The following is a 17,523-nucleotide window of genomic DNA, read 5'->3' as shown; positions in this document are numbered from 1 at the left end:
TGGTGACGCTGTCACTGCTGGTGCTCGTACGATGGAACTTCAGCTTTGGAGCACGTTTCTGGGGTTTTTTTCATGTGTTCTGTGTCTGAAGAGCGCAGTAATCATGCTTCCCTGTAGTTGCCTTTTTTGAAGGCACTGAGAAATCTGCAGGAGGAGCACATGCAAAGGAAAGGTTGTGACAGTCTGATGCAGAGTCAAAAGAGCAAAAAGGATTTGAACAGTTGCACCTATCTTTCTTTTTTACTTAAAAAAAAAAAAAAATGAACCCCACACCCATGTAAATCACGTACAGAATAATTGGCAGTGGGTGAAGGGAAGGAACCAAGTAGCACTGGTTTCTGGTGGGGCTATGTGGACACCAGTAGCTATTTCTGTGGCAAATGCTTTCCCCGCAGGCACTACGACCTCGACCAGCTGCTGGATCCCAGGAGCGTCACGTCGGACCCTCTGGACTATCGCCTCAGCTGGCACCTGTGGGAAGTGCTCCGCGCCCTGCACTACACCCATCTCTTCAGGCAGGGCTGGGGGGTGCTGAACGCGAGCTACGCGGCCCAGCTGGAGAGCGAGGGGCTTTGGGAGTGGGCTGTCTTTGTGCTGCTGCACGAGCCTGACACGCAGTGAGTGGAAGACTTTTTTTTAATTTATTTTTTTTTAACCTTGAAAAGAATGCACTGCCTGTGTTGGAGACTGCTGCGTATACTGTAATTAGCACGGCTTCTCACGTTGAACTGCAACTGCGCAGCTGGAGAACTTCATGGCCCTTGTAAAAACTGCGTGCTGGGATTAGAGAGCGGTGTGAATAATTCTGCCTCGTCAGACCCTTGCGCGATGTTTAATAGCGTTGTGTTGTGGTGCCTGCAGCTCCTGAGCCGTGCTACGGAAGCCGATCGCGGAGTCCCTTTGATGTCCTAGGGCTGTGTAGCCGGGCTGTGGCTCAGCGAGCTGACGATGGGCGAGAACCCGTCCCGGAAGCAGCGCTAACGCAAAATGTTGGCACGGTTCCCTTGGGCCACGGGTGCTCGAGAGGAGAGTTTGGGAATCGCCAGGATGCGTTTTGCTTGCATTGTAAAACACCTGCTTAACAAACACCTCTCTTGAGCGTGTTATAGCACCGCTTTTCTGCAAAGCCGTCCCTTGCTGCTGAGGTTTACAGGCACCACCGGTACCTTGCAGCAGAGCTTGGTTCCAGCCGGTAACCTCAAATAGAGCCCGTGTGTTACCTGCAGGGGCCTGCGTCATTCTGGGGTGGTTCTACGCTTACAACGTTGAAGGTGTTACAGAACGCTGGCGATGGTTTTTGGTGGTTAGCCTGTACTGAAGTAATTCAGCTGATTTTAGAGCTTTGCTTGATATCCTGTGTCCGACTGTTCAGGGCCCGGCGAGGCCGACTCTCGCTCTCTGTTACGCTGGTGCCATCACCAGGAGGTATCCTGCAGCTCACCGCTGCTCGGTCAGGCCTCGGCCGCTTCTACTGAGCGCATCTTTGACGGAGCGGTACGAGGGATTGCTCGCCGGAGTAACGCCTTCTCCTCTCTCCCCAGCATCCGGGAGAAGGCAGTGCGCGAACTCTTAAACCGGCACTGCGTCCTCTCCGAGACGCCGGAGTCCTGGGCCAAGGAGGCGTTTCTAACGCAGAGGCTCTGCGTGCCCGCGGAGTGGATTCATGAGGCAAAGGCGGTTCGAGCCAGGATGGAGGGCGACAAGCACAAAGAAGCCCTCTTCCTGTTCAAGGCCGGGCACTGGAACCAGTGTCACAAGCTGGTCGTCAGGCACTTAGCCTCAGGTCAGCCTGCTCTCCTAACTTGTTTTCATTCTGTCTTTTGAAGAGCGCGCGGGTGCCCTGGGAACAGAAGCCACTGGTTCAGTAACAGGAAGGGGCAGGTCGTGGTCCTAGCAGCAGGGTTCGCAGGGAGCGGCCGGAGAGAGTTACACAACTGGGAGTGCAGTCCGTCAGCTGCCGTAGCAGTCGGTGACTCGCAGTAAACCCTTCTGCTCTGTTACTGACCTGCGTGTTCCCTTCAGATGCCATCATTAACGAGAACTACAAGTACCTGAAAGGATTCCTGGAGGACCTTGCCCTTCCGGAGCGTAGTGCGCTCATCCAGGACTGGGAGAACGCAGGGCTGGTCTACCTGGATTACATCCGTGTTATCGAGATGCTGGACAGAATTCAACAGGTAACAGACACAACCAGCTGGGTTTTGGTTTCCCTGCCGTTCGGAAGCTCCTGCAGAGCCTGGCTTTTAGAATAACCTCTTACCGGCCGGTCAGCGCTGTTCCACCTCTGCAGCCGCTCCCAAACAGAATGTTTGCATCCCCAAAAGTACGGATGGGGTCGATGCTGTCCAAAATGCGGGTGCTGCCCTGCAGACGTGCTCTGCGGAGCGTGACACTGCGACAAGTGAGAGGAGGAGCAGAAGCAGCAGCGAGCGGGGTGGCTGCGTGTCAGTCCCCTCTAATTTGGCTCTGGGCCTCCCGTTTCCCCCCGTTCAGCTGCTGACCGCAGGCAGGGTTTGGCGCGGTGCCCCCTGTGGGGTAGCCGTGGGTTGGTGAGGGGGCAGCGTGGGCGCGGCGCCGGCGTTGGGTGACCGGGCGGGCGGCTCTCGTGTGCTTGCAGCTGGACTGTCCCACCTACGAGCTGGAGTGGCTGCACACCAAAGTGACGTCGCTGTGCAACAGGATAGAGCTGATCCAGTGCCACGCCGCCAAGGACCGCCTGGCTCAGTCGGGTACGGTGACATCGACGGCCAGCAGCCCGCTGGGAAAGCCGGTTTACAACTGGCCCAGACGGGCTGGCGCCCGGGCTGCGGGCGCATCGTCCCCATGCGCGGGCTGAGGAGGAGGCGCTGGAGGGTGAGGTGGGCCCTGTCGCTCCAGCAGCCACCGTACGCGCAGCCGTTGGGCCTCCCTTCGGGAGCTGTGGGCGGCTGACGTGGCATCCCGTGTCCCGTCTCTTAGCGCCGTCTCCTGGCGAGCGGCAAGGCGTCGCGTGCACGCGTGGTTTTACGGTGCCGCACAGCACGAGCGCGCACGCGGGAAACGGGGCTAAGGAGCAAGGCTGAATTGTTGTTGAACTGATGGAGAAGGTGTGTGTGGAGCGAGGAGATCCGCCGCCGGAGCCCAGAAAGGCCAGGTCCCACCAGGGCGCGGCTCCACCAGCCGGCCAGGTGCCTTTGCTCCAGAGCGTCCTGCCGGATCGCTGCTCGGGTTCCCCGCTCCGCAGGGTCAGCTCCGAGTGCTCGGGCGCCAGCTCCCGCGCCGGAGCGTGGCGCGCAGCATGCGGAAACGCCTCTTCCTGCTCTTTCCAGATATGGCCAAGCGCGTCGCTAACCTGCTGCGGGCGGTCCTCAGCCTGCAGCACGCCCCAGAGCCCGTCTCCGACCCGACGCCGGACACGCAGCGCGTCCCGCTTCGCCTGCTGGCCCCCCACATGGGACGGCTGCCGATGCCGGAGGACTACGCCTTGGAGGAGCTCCGCGGCCTCACGCAGTCCTACCTGCAGGAGCTGACGGTGGTGACTCACTGAGGGATCGCGGTCCCTTCCGCAGACGGACAGTTCTACCCTTTGTTGACCCTTACCCTTGCTCTGAGGGCGGACGGCCTCTCCAGCCGCGCAGGGTTTTCCGCAGAGGTGTGAAATGGCGGTGGTCTGTTGGGCTGACGCAGGAACGCGTGTCACCTGGGGCAGCATCGAGACCGGCGGGACCTGGCTGGCTGGCACCCTCACCAGACGACGTTGTCCCAGACCCAATAAAGCACCTTTTGCCGAACCTGGCTGCAGGTTGTGCCTGTGGAGGGGGGCACGGTGTGGGCTTCGTCTGGCAGATCCTTTTCCCTCCTTTCGCTGCGGCGCAGAGGACGGTGAAGCAAGTTCTGGGACAGTTTTCCGTGGGCAGGCAAACGGCTGCCAGCTGGCGCCTGGACTGACGGCGGAGGCTTGACGTTCCAAGCTTGCTCGGGGGGCGGGTGGGGGAGAAGAAACTGCGGTTCAGAAGTGTCTTTGCCTGCGCCCTCGTGTTACGTTGGAGACCCGTGAGCATGTCGTTTCTCTCGTTTCTCCCTCCTCCCGCTCCGAAAGCAAAGCCAACGACGTCCCTGCCCCAGGAGAAGGGGAGGTGGCACCCGTGCTCGTGCCTTACGGGGCGCTCTGCGCCGCGCCGCCCGCCGAGGACGGCCGACTCCTGGGTCCCGCGTGCCCTAAAGCCCTTCCAGGACTCCAGGCTTCTGCTGGGAGGGGGCAAATGGCCAAACTGCCGCGGAGGCCACCTGCCCCCGGAGCAGAGCCGCCCGGCCGCCCCTCGCGCGCCCTCCCCTCTGTGTCTGTGTAGCTGGGTCACGTCGAGCGCAGCCGCCGTCCAGCGTCAGCGTCCCGCAAGCCACCCGCCGCCCGTGCTGCGCTCTGCTCTGTGCAGGCTTTACTCCTCCTGTGTTTAGAAACCGACTATTTTTGGAAGAAGAAAAAACAAAACAAAACAAAACAAAAGCTGTCGATGGGCCTGCTCCGCCGGCAGGGTTACTGCCGCAGCACCTCCTGCCGCAGCCACCCGCTGCTCCCCGCCGGCGCCCGCCAGCCCCCTGCGCTGCTCTGCGTGGCTCACCGAAGGTCTTTATGCATGAGGATTGTGTAAAGGTTTTTATTAAAAAAAAAAAACTATAAATAAATGATCTAGATTATTTTCCTGTCTTTTTGAAAACAATAAAATGTTTATAGTATTCCCACCGGTTCCTTTGCTTTTTAAGGAAGATTTCCGTTTCAGCCCGAGGGCTGCGGGGCCGCTCGTGAACGGTCGTGGCGATCCGGAAGCCTTGGAGGAAAGCGGGACGGGTTCGAGTACAGAAAAAGTCACCCCTGTCCCTGAGGAGGGTGAGGGGAGCGACGGGCGGGTGAGCATCGCAGCCTTCGCAGGGCTGTGACGGAGAGCGGGGCTGGAGGAGGCCGGACGGCGCTGAGCAGGGAAACGGCCTCGCCCGGGAGCGGGATTTCTGGAAAGGGGGAGGGAAGGGCCGGGCTCCAGCTGCACGGCAAACGGAGCGGGGTGTTTGCCCGTGCAACAGGCTCGTTGCAGGCTGAAAACCGCGTGTGCGCGCCCCAAAGGGGTTAAATTTAGGTATCCACCCTCGGCTGGGCACAAAGCCTGCCTCCCGAGCTGAGGTGGTGCCCGGTGCCCACCGTGATCGTCTTCATCCGCCGGGGCCGGGGGCGCCGCTGCCGGTGCCAGCTCTCGGGCACGAAGCGCCGAGCGAGCAGCGTCTCCCGGCCCCGCGGGACGGCGGCCCGGCCGCACCGTAAACGTGACACCGCGCGGGGAGCCGGGCCAGTCCGGCCGCGCCTCCCCCATTATCCTAATTGCCTCCGCACCCCGGCTGCTGCCGGGCGGCTGCCCCGGGCGGCGGAGGAGCGCGGCCGGGATGTCGGGCGGGGGATGAATAATTCACCGCCTGGAAACAAAACCCCCAGCCCTGAGCCGAGCGGCGCGCTGCCTGGCATCTGCCGCCGGGGACCGGCACGGGCCGGCTGCCAGCGAGGCGCCGGGGCAGCGGCGTCGGCCGGGGCTGGGGGGCGGCTCCGGCACCCCTGCGACCGGGACCTCTGCCACGGGCCGCTTTGTGTCCTGGCTCACAGCCCGTAACTCCGGGGACTGCGTTCTCACCGGACGGGAACCATCTTCCCCCTCCTCCTCGATCACGGAGAGCGGAGCACAGGCGGTCCCTGTGCCCCGGGCTCCGCCGCCGCCGCCCCCGCTCCCCCCTCCGCCCGCTGCCCCGGCCCCGGGGGGCTTCAGGCCCCGAACTCGGCCGGGGCCCGGCTGCGGGCGAGGACACGTCTCCCTTCGGCCCCGGGCCTTCCTTCTCCGCTTCGCTCTGGGCCGGGACTGCGGGGAGCGACCCCCACCGCTGCAGCCCCGCGGGCCGGGGCCGCCCCGACCGGGTGGGTTCCAGCGCGCGGAGCTGCCGGCCCGGAGCGCAGCGAGGAGCCCCCTCGTCCCTGCGCCCCGCAGCCCCCCGCGTGGCCCCCGCCACCACGGGCCTGGCCCCGGGCTGCCGGGCAGAGCCGGGGGCTGCCCGCCGTGGGCGGCGATGGCGCGGGGTGCCGGTGGGCGCAGCCTCGCCCGGGCCCGGGCAGCCGGTGGGCACCGCGGCGCTGCCGGCAGCGGCTCAGCACCCGGGCTCGCCCCGAAAGCGGAGCTGCACCCGCGCCCCGTCCCGGCGCCCTGCCCGGTCCCAGGCGGGGCCTCCCCGTTACCCCGCCACGAGGCTGCCGGTCCCGGGGGGGCCGTCCCGCAGCCCTGACGTCACCCCGCCGCCTGCTCCCCCCCCGCCCCGTGTCCCCCAGGACCCGCGCGCAGGATGGAGCCCGCAGCTCGCCCGCTCGTCGCCCTCTGCCTCGCCGGCTGCCTCCTGGCCCTGGGTAAGCGGCGGGGGGGCGGGGGGCGCTGACCCCCACCCGGCGCCGGGTGCGGGGAGAGGGTTCCCCTTTTCCCACGAGCAGCAGTGGGAATCCCTGGGGGGGGCTCGGCGGTCAGCGGGACGGGGGGCTGGGGGGTCCCGGCGCCTCGCTCAGCTGCCGGCGGGTCCCTGCGGCCGGGTCCTGGGCGCCCCCGGGGAGGGGTCCGGCCGCAGCCCAGCCCCGCTGTGGGTCCCCGCAGGCTGCCGGGGGGCTCGGGGCAGGGTCGCCTACAAGCTGCTCCACGACCTCTTCGCCAACTACTCCAGCGCCCTGCGCCCCGCGGAGGACACGGACCGGGCGCTGAACGTCACGCTGCAGGTCACCCTCTCCCAAATCATCGACATGGTGAGCGCTCCCGCAGCCCGGCCACAGCGGGCCCGACCCGCCGCGCTCCTGGCCGCCCGTCAGCGGGGCTCTGCGCCCCCCCCCGCTCGACCCGCAGCTGCTGCCCACCCCTCGAAACCAGCCCAGGCCCCTCAAAACCCACTCAGCTGCCCCCAGACGGCTCAGCGCTCCCTAAACCAGCACAGCCCCCCCCAGATGAGCTTGGACAACTTCAAACCTCCCTACCCTCCCCCCCCCCCCCCCCAAACCCAGCACAACTCCCTTGGGAAGCAGTTCCGGACCCGTGCAAGAGGCACCGGGCTGGGGGCCCGGGGGGGGGCAGGCGGCACCGTGTCCATCCCCGGTGCCCGCTGAGCCCACCGCCTCCCCCCGGCAGGACGAGAGGAACCAGGTCCTGACCTCCTACCTGTGGGTGCGCCAGGCCTGGCGGGACGCCCACCTCAGCTGGGACCAGGACGCCTACGACGGCATCGACAGCATCCGCGTCCCCAGCAGCTACGTCTGGCGGCCCGACATCATCCTCTACAACAAGTGGGTGCCGGGCCGCCCCCGCGCCCCGCGCTGCTCCCGGAGCCGGGACGGGGGCTCAGGCTGGGGCGGGGGGGGCTGCGCGAGGGGTGAGAGCTGGGGGGGTCCCGGTGTGGGTGGCGCAGGGAGACAGTCACCACAACTGGGTGACAGGGGGCTGGGGGGCGCGGGGGGAGCCGGCACTGACTTGCCGGTGCGGACGTGCCACCGCGGGGGTGGCCGGGGCACCGAGCCCCCTCTTTGGGGGACAGGGTGACGCGGGGGGGGGGACGCGGCGCTGGGGGCAGGCGCTCGGCCCCAGTCCCGCAGACCCTTGCCCCGCTTGGGGCTTGGGGCCGTCCTGGCTCCACGGACGTCCCTCCCCCAGCGCCGACGACCGCTTCGGTGGCTCGATGGAGACCAACGTGGTGCTGCGCTCCGACGGGCACATCACGTGGGACTCACCCGCCATCACCAAGAGCTCCTGCAAGGTGGACGTCTCCTACTTCCCCTTCGACGGGCAGCGGTGCCGCCTCACCTTCGGCTCCTGGACCTACAACGGGAACCAGATCGACCTCCACAACCGCCTGGAGACCGGGGACCTGACGGACTTTGTGGAGAACGTGGAGTGGGAGGTGCTGGGGATGCCGGCCACGAGGAACGTCATCACCTACGGCTGCTGCTCCGAGCCCTACCCTGACATCACCTACACGCTGCTCCTCCGCCGCCGCGCCTCCTTCTACATCTTCAACCTGCTCCTGCCCTGCCTCATGGTCTCCTTCCTGGCGCCCCTTGGCTTCTACCTGCCGGCTGACTCGGGGGAGAAGGTCTCGCTGGGGGTGACGGTGCTGCTGGCCCTCACTGTCTTCCAGCTGCTGGTGGCAGAGAGCATGCCGCCCTCCGAGAGCGTCCCGCTCATCGGTGAGCCTCCAGCGTGCCCAGGGCCCTCCCGTGGGACCAGGGCGTCTGTGCTGGGGTGATGGGCATCACCCATGCTGGGGGGGCTGCTGTGTGGGGAGGGGGGCGCAGGTCTCTTGGCCCCTTGGCCACAGCATCACCGCGCGTGTCCCACACAGGGAAGTACTACATCGCCACCATGACGATGATCACGGCCTCCACCGCGCTGACCATCTTCATCATGAACGTCCACCACTGCGGGCCAGGGGCCCGGCCCGTGCCTGCCTGGGCCAGGCGCCTCATCCTGCACCACATGGCCCGGCTCTGCTGCGTCTACGAGGTGGGCGAGAGCTGCAAGAGCCCCCGGCGGGCGCTGGGCAGGCGGGCAGGCAGGAGCGACGCCGGCGTGCCAGGGAGGAGCCCCAGGGAAGGGGAGATGGGGGCGGAGGTGGGGGGCTGCCCCCGGGACCGCTGCCTGTGCCATCACGACGGCCTGCTGAGGAACGTCGACTACATCGCTGGCTGCTTCCGGCGGCACCGAGCTGCCCAGCGCCGGAACGGCGAGTGGAAGAAAGTGGCCAAGGTGATGGATCGCTTCTTCATGTGGGTCTTCTTCCTCATGGTCTTCCTCATGAGCGTGCTGGTGCTGGGCAAAGCCGTCTGACAGCCCTGCGGACCCTCGGCCCCCCTGCCCCCCCCCTGCGCATGACCCCCCCCAAGATGGCGGTGGCTGTAGGGACCCCATGAGGGCGGCTCATCCTGAGTGGCCCCCGGGCCCCCACGGAGCTGCAGGGTGGGAGCTCCACAGCAGGACCCCTGCCCCAGCCGGGGCTGAAGGGCTGAGAGGTCCCAGCCCCACGGATGGCTGCGCAAAGGCGCGCGCCCACCTCCCTCCACCGCACCCTGCACCCCAGAAATCCAACAAACGGGAAATAAACCTCGGAGCACGCGGCCTCCCTCTCCTGCCTGGGGGCTGGGGGGTCCCAGGGCCTCGCTGCCCCGGGGAGGGCTGCGGCACTGGGTTGTGGTTTTGTTTGGTGACGGGGGCCTAAGGTGGCAGCTTCTGTAGGAAACTGCTAGAAGTCGCTCCCCTTTGTTCAGTGGACTCAGCCGGGCCTGGGGCAGACCCGCTGCTGGCCAAGGCCGAGCCGATTGGTAGCAGAATGTTCCCTGATAACGCCTCTGCGATAACGTATTTAAGAAGGGGAAAACAGAAAAAAAAAAAAAAAAAAAGAAAAAAAAGGGAGCGAAGATGTGAAGCAGCTGAGAAGGGGGCAGAGAGGGGGAGGCGCAGGCCTTGCGGGCCTTGCAGCCCTCACCCTCTGGCCTCCCGCCGGGCGGAGAAGTGGAGAGGAGATGAGATGTGAAGAGACCCTGAGAGGCGGCTGCCAGCCTGCTGTGAAGGATTTCTTGTGAGAGGAACGGCTGCAGACGCCAAGGTCAGTGCAGAAGGAGGGGGAGCAGGAATGCAGCTCCTGCCCAGAATTCCCCTGCAGCCCGTGGAGGCCCCTGGAGGAGCAGGTTGTCCCCCTGCAGCCCGTGGAGGCCCCTGGAGGAGCAGGTTGTCCCCCTGCAGCCCGTGGAGGCCCCCGGAGGAGCAGGTTGTCCCCCTGCAGCCCATGGAGGTCCACGGAGGGGCAGAGATCCACCTGCAGCCCATGGAGGACCCCACGCCGGAGCAGGTGGAGGCCTGAAGGAGGCTGTGGCCCGTGGAGGCCCCGCTGGGACAGCTGTTCTAGAGGGACTGCACCCCGTGGAAGAGATGACCCACGCCGGAGCAGTTCCACAAAGGACTGTGGCCCGTGGGAGGGACCCCACGCTGGAGCAGGGGAGGAATGCGAGGAGGAGTTCTCCTGATGATGAAGCAGCAGCATGAAACAACACGTAATGAACTGACCGTGACCCCCATTCCCTCTTCCCCCTGTGCCGCTCGGGAGGGGAAGGTAGTAGAGATAATGTTAAGCCCGGGAAGAGGGAGGGGTGGGGGGAGGTTATCTTGTTCCCTGTCTCATTCTCCTGCTAATTTTAGAAATAAATGAATAGTTTTCCCCAAGTCGAGTCTGTTTTGCCCGTGACGGTAACTTTAAGGATTTCTCCCCGTCCTTATCTCAAACCTCGAGCCGTTTTCCTTATATAATCTCTCCCTGTTCTCTGGGAGGGTGGGGGGAGTGAGCAAGTGACTGCGTAGTCTGGTCCCGATCGGGGCCAAACTATGACACAGGCACCAGCACCAGCCAGCGTCGCTGGGGCTGCGCCTGGGGGGCCAGCAGAGAGGTGTGGGACCCGCAGGGACCCTTCTCTCCCCTCACAGCCCCACGCAGAGCTCCGCAGCGGAGGGAAGGCTGGGCAGAGCCCTGCCCTCTGTGGACGTGGATGCACGCAGAGATCCTGAGGTGATCTGGAGATCGATCCAGAGATGATCTGGAGATCCAGAGGTAGCGAGATCCAGAGATGATCTGGAGATCCAGAGGTACCGAGATCCAGAGATGATCTGGAGATCCAGAGACACCGAGATCCAGAGATGATCTGGAAATCGACAGTGCTCTCTGTCTGACTTCACTCGTTCCATTATTTGGTGTATTCTTTCTGCATCGTGTTGGATGGTAATTAAAGTATTTCAGCCACTTTCCTGGACTTGCTTTATCAGTCTCTCTAAATTCTCAGGATGCAGAAGTTCCCTCACCAGAGCAAGAGTCATTCCAATAGGGGTGGGCTGCCAATCTTGAATCAATTAATGAGTAGGGCGTATCAACTGATAGGTGATGGCAGGAGCAGTATAATTAAAATCACATCCTGTGAGACTAACAAATTACAGATGCAAATATTTGAATGGTTACTCGTGTCCACTATTAGGTCATCAACTCGTACAGGATCACAGCGAGTCCTCAAACAAACACATCCCATCCTTTTCGCTAAGCTCTTCCCATTGTGGTCATGCATTTGCCATAAGCCGTTGGCTGTTTCCTGAAGTGAGGGGAGAAGATCTTAAAGGGTTTTGCATTTTGTTCAAGTCACCGGTAGCCGTGGCGAGTTTGCTCTTTATTATCTCAGGATCTATACTGTTCACAACTCCGGTCCTGTTCCCAGTGCACCAGTCAAATCTCTCTTTGTTCTCACCTGGGTTCTCTCATATACCCATGTCATTTCAGAAATGGTGTGCAGGCCGGTTGAACAGTGGAGATATTGTTCTGCACCGGTAGTTCAACTTGTTTAAGAGGAGACCACGTTGGATTAACTGTTACCTGTTGTTGGCCGACATATTTAATTGCACATGGCCCTGTTGGATACACGCATAGTTCCAACTGCTGGGGCTCTGCAGAACTTGCTTCAGTAGCCTGAGTCAAAGCAGTGTAAGTAGGAGGAGCAGTGGTCCTTTTCGGTGTCTCTAACCGAAATCTGAAAGATAAAGCTTGCTTCTCCTTTTGAGTTGCCCCCAAACATACAATAGACACTGTTTGAGTTACACTGAAGGGATACCAACAAATCTGCTTTCCTCTGCATGCCATTTCACCTACCTCGAATCCCAGTTCCCAGCTGCGGGAGTTCCTGACCGTAATCTGAGTTAAGAGAGGAGGTGGATTACTGACATTGAGGAGTCTACAACCTATCTGAGCCTCCTTTCCTTCTTCAACCATCCAGGTATAGACTGAACCTATGCTTTCTTCTCCAGCTGGCTGCAGTGTCATGTTGTCATTATACACTACAACAGTTGCCAAATTCATCCCTTTCAGATCTTTTCCCTCACTTCCTGTATACCCAAAATGAGCACTTGTCCAAGGCCATTCCCAAGCACTCACTAAGTTACAGTTCAGCAGAGTCATGAGAACGCACGTCATCGTTTTTGGATGCGAAGCTTTAATGGTCCCACAGATCCCGAAGATTCCCATCGTGGCTTAGGAGCTTTCTTCTCTCTGGTGCGATGCACCCATGAGATCTGTTCTTTAATCTTGATCGCTGTATGGGATGTCAGCAGCACCTGGAATGGGCCTTCCCACTTTGGTTCCAAAGGTGAGTCTGCAAAGGACTTAACACACACATAATCGCCAGGTTTAACATCATGCACCGGCCTATCAAGACCTCGGGCTCTGGTTCCTAAGACCAGTTTCTCTACCTCTTGAAGTTGTTTCTGCAAACTTATCACATAATCAGATAACGTTTCATCTCCACTCTGAGTTGATATTCCTGCCTGTATGATATAGGGCCTCCCATACAATATTTCAGAAGGACTCAACCCTTCTTCAGTTCTGGGCTTCATTCAGATCCTTAGGAGTGCCAAAGGTAAAGATTGGGGCCAAGATAATCCGGCCTCCTGCCCTAGTTTTACAATCTGTAACTTAATTAAGTGATTCATCTTTTCCACTTGACCACTTGCTCGTGGCCTGTATGAGGTATGTAACTGCCAATCTATTCCTAAGAGCTTACCAACTTGTTGGACAATTTTTGCAATAAAATGTGGTCCTCTATCTGAGGAGATTGTTGCAGGAATCCCGAATCTTGGTACAATTTCTTGTAGCAGTGCTTTAGTTACCTCCCTGGCTTTATTGGTTTGGCAGGGGAATCCTTCTGGCCAGCCTGAAAAGGTGTCCGTCAGGACCAGCGGATATCGCCACCCCCCTTTTCTTGGGAGTTCTGAGAAATCAATTGGCCACAGCTGCCCTTGATGGTTTCCTTTCCCCATTTGTCTGAGTCGGGCTTTGGGTTCTGCAAACATGGTTCACAGTGCTGTGTCACCCGTGTAACGGTGGTGTAGAGGCTCCGGGCAGCCGTACGCTGACTCAAGTACTTACACAATGCTTCAGCTCCCCAGTGGGATTTTCTGTGTTCTGCCATAACCACGGCCCACAATAATGCAAATGGAATTATTATTCTGCCTCGCGGAGTCTTTGCCCACCCACCCTTCTCTATTTCTGCACCTAAATCTTCAACTGATTTTCGATCCTCTTTGGAATACCTGGGTCCACAATCAGTTTGTATTTTACCATCTGGGACCAAAGACCGCACCTCCAATTCGCCCCTCTCAGCCGCTCTTCTGGCTTCCGATCCATAGCATTGTCCCATTCCTGCGCGGTGTTTCCTTTCCGATGAGCCTTGCAATGCATGACAGCCACTTTTTCGGGTAGCTGCACTGCTTCCAGGAGCCTGAGAATTTCTTCAGCATGTTTTATATGTTTCCCTTGGGTGGACAGGAGTCCCCTTTCTTTCCGTATCGCCCCATGGGCATGGACTACCCCAAAAGTGTATTTGGAGTCCGTCCAGACATAAATCTGCTTGACTTTAGCTAGTTCCAACGCTCGGGCTAAAGCTATTATTTCTGCCTTTTGTGTCGCAGTATTTGGGGCAAGGGCTGCAGATTCTGTTACCTGATCCATAGTGGTTACCGCACACCCTGCTTTGCGGACGCCTTGTCGAACAAAGCTGCTTCCATCTGTGTACCAAGAGTCTTCAGCATCTTCCAGCGGCTCCTCTTTCAGGTCCGGTCAGCTCGAATAGACTGCTTCAATCGTTTCCAGGCAGTCATGCGACAGCGGTTTTCCTGTGGTTCCGCTGAGGAAAGATGCTGGGTTGACGATGTTAGTAACCACCATTTCCACACCACCCTGTTCCACCAGAACGGCCTGGTGTTTAAGGAACCTTTGTGGGGAGAGCCAGTGCCCCCTTTTATCTCTACTCCTGTGGATACAGTATGAGATATCAACACCGTCATCTTTTGGCCTAGTGCCAATTTACGTGCTTCTTGGATGTTTAACACCAATGCTGCTATCGCCCTTGGGCAGCTAGGCCAACCTTTACTTACTTCATCAGGTTGTTTGGAGAAGTATGCCACTGCCCTTCTGTATGGCCCCAAGTTTTGGGCTAGGATTCCCAGGGCTATTCCCTGCTTCTCGTGAGAGGACAGCCAGAATGGCTTAGTAGTATCTGGTAACCCCAAGGCAGGGGCATCCATTACTTTCCTTTCCGGTTGCTGGAATGCTTTTTCTGCCTCTCCATGCCAGGTGAGGTCCTTTGGATTAGATTTCAACCGTTCACAGAGTGGCCTTACCAAGAGTCCATAGTTATATATCCATAGGTGACACCATCCCATCATTCCTAAGAACGTGCGGAGTTCTTTAGCTGCCTGTGGCCGAGGAGTCGGACAGATGGCCTCCTTTCTTGCTGTTCCTAGGGCCCTTTGTCCAGCAGTTATCTCGAATCCGAGGTGAGTCACCTGCCGCTGAGCCACCCGCGCTTTCTGTGGACAGTCTCAATAGCCGTGAAGTCCAAGGGAATTTAGCAGACTGACTGTCCCTGTTATTCACAGTTCTTTTGTCTCAGTGGCTATCAATAGGTCATCTACATTATTCCATTTCCATGTGGTCGCTCCCACCGCTCCAAGTCTTTAGCTAATTGGTTTCCGAAAAGAGTGGGGCTGTTCTTAAACCACCGTGGTAACACAGTCCATGTCAGTTGTGTCCTTCTTCCAGAATCGGCGATTTCCCATTCAAATGCAAAAAGCAACTGGTTCTCTGGGCTCAAGGGCAGGCAAAAGAAGGCGTCTTTCAGGTCCAGTATGGTAAACCAGGCCAATCCCAGTGCCAATTGAGCTAATAATGTGTACAGGTTTGCTACGACAGGATGCAGATCTTCAACAATTTCATTAATAGCTCTGAGGTCTTGTACTGCTCTGTCATGGTTTTGTTTAGTAGGGGGGGGCTAAGGTGTTAGCTTCTGTAGGAAACTGCTAGAAGTCGCTCCCCTTTGTTCAGGGGACTTGGCCAGGCCTAGGGCGGACCCACTGCTGGCCAAGGCCGAGCCGATTGGTAGCAGAATGTCTCGTGATAACGCCTCTGCGATAACGTATTTAAGAATGGGAAAACAGAAAAAAAAAGAGAGAAGAGAAGATGTGAAGAAGCTGAGCGGGGACAGAGGCGCAGAGGGGGAGGCGCAGGCCTCATGGGCCTTGCAGGCCTCACCCTCTGGCCTCTCGCCAGGCAGCCGACTGGGCCCGACTCAGTCCAGCCCGGCTGCAAGAAGTGGAGAGGAGATGAGAAGTGAATAAGATGTAAAAAGGATCCTGAGAGGCGTCTGCCAGCCTGTTGTGAGGAACGGCTGCAGACGCCAAGGTCAGTGAAGGAGGAGGGGGAGGAGTAATGCGGCTCCTGGCCAAGATTCCCCTGCAGCCTGTGGTGACGACCATGGTGGAGCAGGTTGTCCCCCTGCAGCCCATGGAGGTCCACGGAGGGGCAGAGATCCACTTGGAGCCCGTGAAGGACCCCGTACCGGGGGAGGTGGATGCCTGAAGGAGGCTGTGGCCCGTGGAGGGCCCGCTGGGACAGCTGTTCTGGAGAGACTGAACTCCGTGGAAGAGATGACCCACGCTGGAGCAGTTCCACGAAGGACTGTGGTGTACGGGTGGGACCCCACAACGGAGCAGGGGAGGAATGTGAGGAGTTCTTCCCCTGACCATGAAGAAGCGGCGTGAAACAACGTATGATGAACTGACTGCAACCCCCATTCCCTCTTCCCCCCTGTGCCGCTCAGGAGGGGAAGGTGGTAGAGATAATGTTAAGCTTGGGAAGAGGGAGGGGTGGGGGGAGGTTATCTTGTTCTCTGTCTCATTCTCCTGCTGTTTGTAGTAATAAATGAATAGTTTTCCCCAAGTTGAGCCTGTTTTGCCCGTGACGGTAACTTTAAGGATTTCTCCCTGTCCTTATCTCAAACCTCGAGCCGTTTTTCCTTATATTTTCTCCCCCTGTTCTCTCGGAAGGTGGGGGGAGTGAGAGAGAGACTGCGTAGTCTGGTCCGATCGGGGCTGAACTACGACATGCTCTGTAACTACCACCCGACTTTCTGACCGGTGGAACGGGCGTGCTCCAACTCACGCTCTGTGTACAGCCCATGGTTGATAAACCGGCTGGTTATGGGTCGGATTCCTTCCCTATCCTCTGTCCCGAGGGGCTATTGCCTGATTCTTACAGGCCGCGCCCCTGGTTTGAGTCTGACTACTACTGGGGAGACATTTTTTGCTTTTCCTGGTATTTCTGAGGCCCATACCCCCGGATATACTTGGTTCTGGACTTCCTCAGGTATTACTGAGTTAACAGGAGTATCCGTATCTATGAGGGCCAGACTCAAAAGTTCAATTAGCTGCTCATCTCCCACTCGGAGTTCCACTTTTCCTTTTTCAAATTTTATTTCCGCGTTTAGCTGTTCCAATAGGTCTCGCCCTAATAGGGGTTTTGGTGAGTTAGGAATATATAAGAATTTGTGTATTCCCAATTGTTTTCCCAATTTAAATTTAAGAGGTTGCAAAAAGTACGCCTTCTCACTTTGGCCAGTAGCTCCCCGTAACCTTACAAAGTCGTCAACCATAGGTGTTAAAGCTTGGTTTAAAACCCAAAATGTTGCCCTGGTATCAACTAGAAATTCTATATTCTGTTGTTGTTTCCCTAGCTTCAATATAACCGGTGGATCTGCTAGGGTGGATTCCCCAGGTCCCCGTCAATCTTCTTTGACGTGGGCCTGTATCCTTCCTCTCCCTTTTCTCTTTGGACATTGACTTTTCCAATGTCCCCCTTGTTTACACCACGCACACTGGTCCCTTTCCAAAGGTCTCCTGGGTCCCACACCTCTAGATCCCCGACTCTCCTGTAGCACCACTACCAGCATCCTTTTATCCTTCCTCCGATCCTCCTCTCCTCTATTGCTAAACACTCTCCAAGCTTCATCTAACAGTCTCCAAATTTCTGCTCTCTGTCGGTCTTAATTTCTGCAGCTTCCTCCGAACATCACTTGCTGCCTGTCCTACAAACAGCGACACTGACTGCTGTACTCCTGTTCCGACCCTGGGTGCAGAGCAGTGTGTCGCCTCACAGCGTCTCGTAACTTGTCCAAGAATTCTGAGGGGGTTTCCTTCGGGCCCTGTCGAACGGCATATAAGGCTGAGCAGTTAATTGTTTTCGGGATGGCCCATTCCATTCCTCTTGCAACCCAATGCCTGTATTTATTCAGTAATTCCATGTGGGCACTTCTATTAGGGTCCCAGTGTGGGTCTTGTAAGGGGAAGTGATCTTTCATGTCCTCTCCCGTGTTCTTAATTTGGTCACTAGCTAAGTCCTGGGCCGTTTCTGTCATGTGTTCCAGTAGCAATTGGATACCATTCCAGTCGGGATTATGTTGTTTTATTAGAAACTGGAAATGTTTAGTGACCCCTACAGAATCACTCCTGTAGGTTTTTGCTACTGCTTTCCATGTTTCACGATCAAATGAGGAAAAGGGGACCTTTATTAAAACAGGGCCTCCGCCTGGCCCCACCCCTCCCTGAAGGGTGCCTGTACCACTACCTGTTC

At 58.9% G+C, this 17,523-nt stretch overlaps 2 protein-coding genes across 6 annotated transcripts in view; both read left to right on the top strand.

Annotated features, from left to right (window-relative positions):
* Positions 1-3,770, top strand: part of NUP98 (nucleoporin 98 and 96 precursor) — a 37,764-nt gene extending 33,994 nt beyond the window's left edge. For 3 of the 4 annotated variants that reach the window (XM_086739812.1, XM_086739810.1, XM_086739811.1), the window contains 5 exons: positions 396-617; positions 1,542-1,783; positions 2,023-2,177; positions 2,618-2,729; positions 3,309-3,770. In XM_086739812.1, coding sequence (XP_086595938.1) covers positions 396-617; positions 1,542-1,783; positions 2,023-2,177; positions 2,618-2,729; positions 3,309-3,526 — 949 coding nt within the window. In that variant the 3' untranslated portion in view covers positions 3,527-3,770. The remainder of the gene's footprint in view (positions 1-395; positions 618-1,541; positions 1,784-2,022; positions 2,178-2,617; positions 2,730-3,308) is intronic. The other variant, XM_086739813.1, reaches the window with a different exon arrangement.
* A 1,023-nt stretch (positions 3,771-4,793) lies between these two features.
* Positions 4,794-8,997, top strand: CHRNA10 (cholinergic receptor nicotinic alpha 10 subunit). Of its 2 annotated transcripts, XM_086739829.1 has the most exons (6): positions 4,794-4,884; positions 6,335-6,409; positions 6,648-6,793; positions 7,170-7,324; positions 7,689-8,221; positions 8,377-8,997. In XM_086739829.1, the coding sequence occupies exons 2-6, from the start codon at positions 6,349-6,351 to the stop codon at positions 8,859-8,861; spliced, it is 1,380 nt and encodes a 459-aa protein (XP_086595955.1). In that variant the 5' UTR covers positions 4,794-4,884; positions 6,335-6,348; the 3' UTR covers positions 8,862-8,997. The 2 variants fall into 2 exon arrangements, with proteins under 2 accessions (XP_086595955.1, XP_086595956.1); XM_086739830.1 differs by lacking the exon at positions 6,648-6,793 and having other exon boundaries at positions 4,800-4,884.
* Positions 8,998-17,523: the final 8,526 nt, after the last annotated feature.

This window comes from Chlamydotis macqueenii, chromosome 1 (genome assembly GCF_036417535.1).
Source record: "Chlamydotis macqueenii isolate bChlMac1 chromosome 1, bChlMac1.mat, whole genome shotgun sequence".
In the NCBI taxonomy this organism is placed as follows: Eukaryota; Metazoa; Chordata; class Aves; order Otidiformes; family Otididae; genus Chlamydotis; species Chlamydotis macqueenii.
The sequence above is the reverse complement of the archived record's forward strand: the minus strand, read 5'-3'. Positions and strand labels throughout refer to the sequence as shown.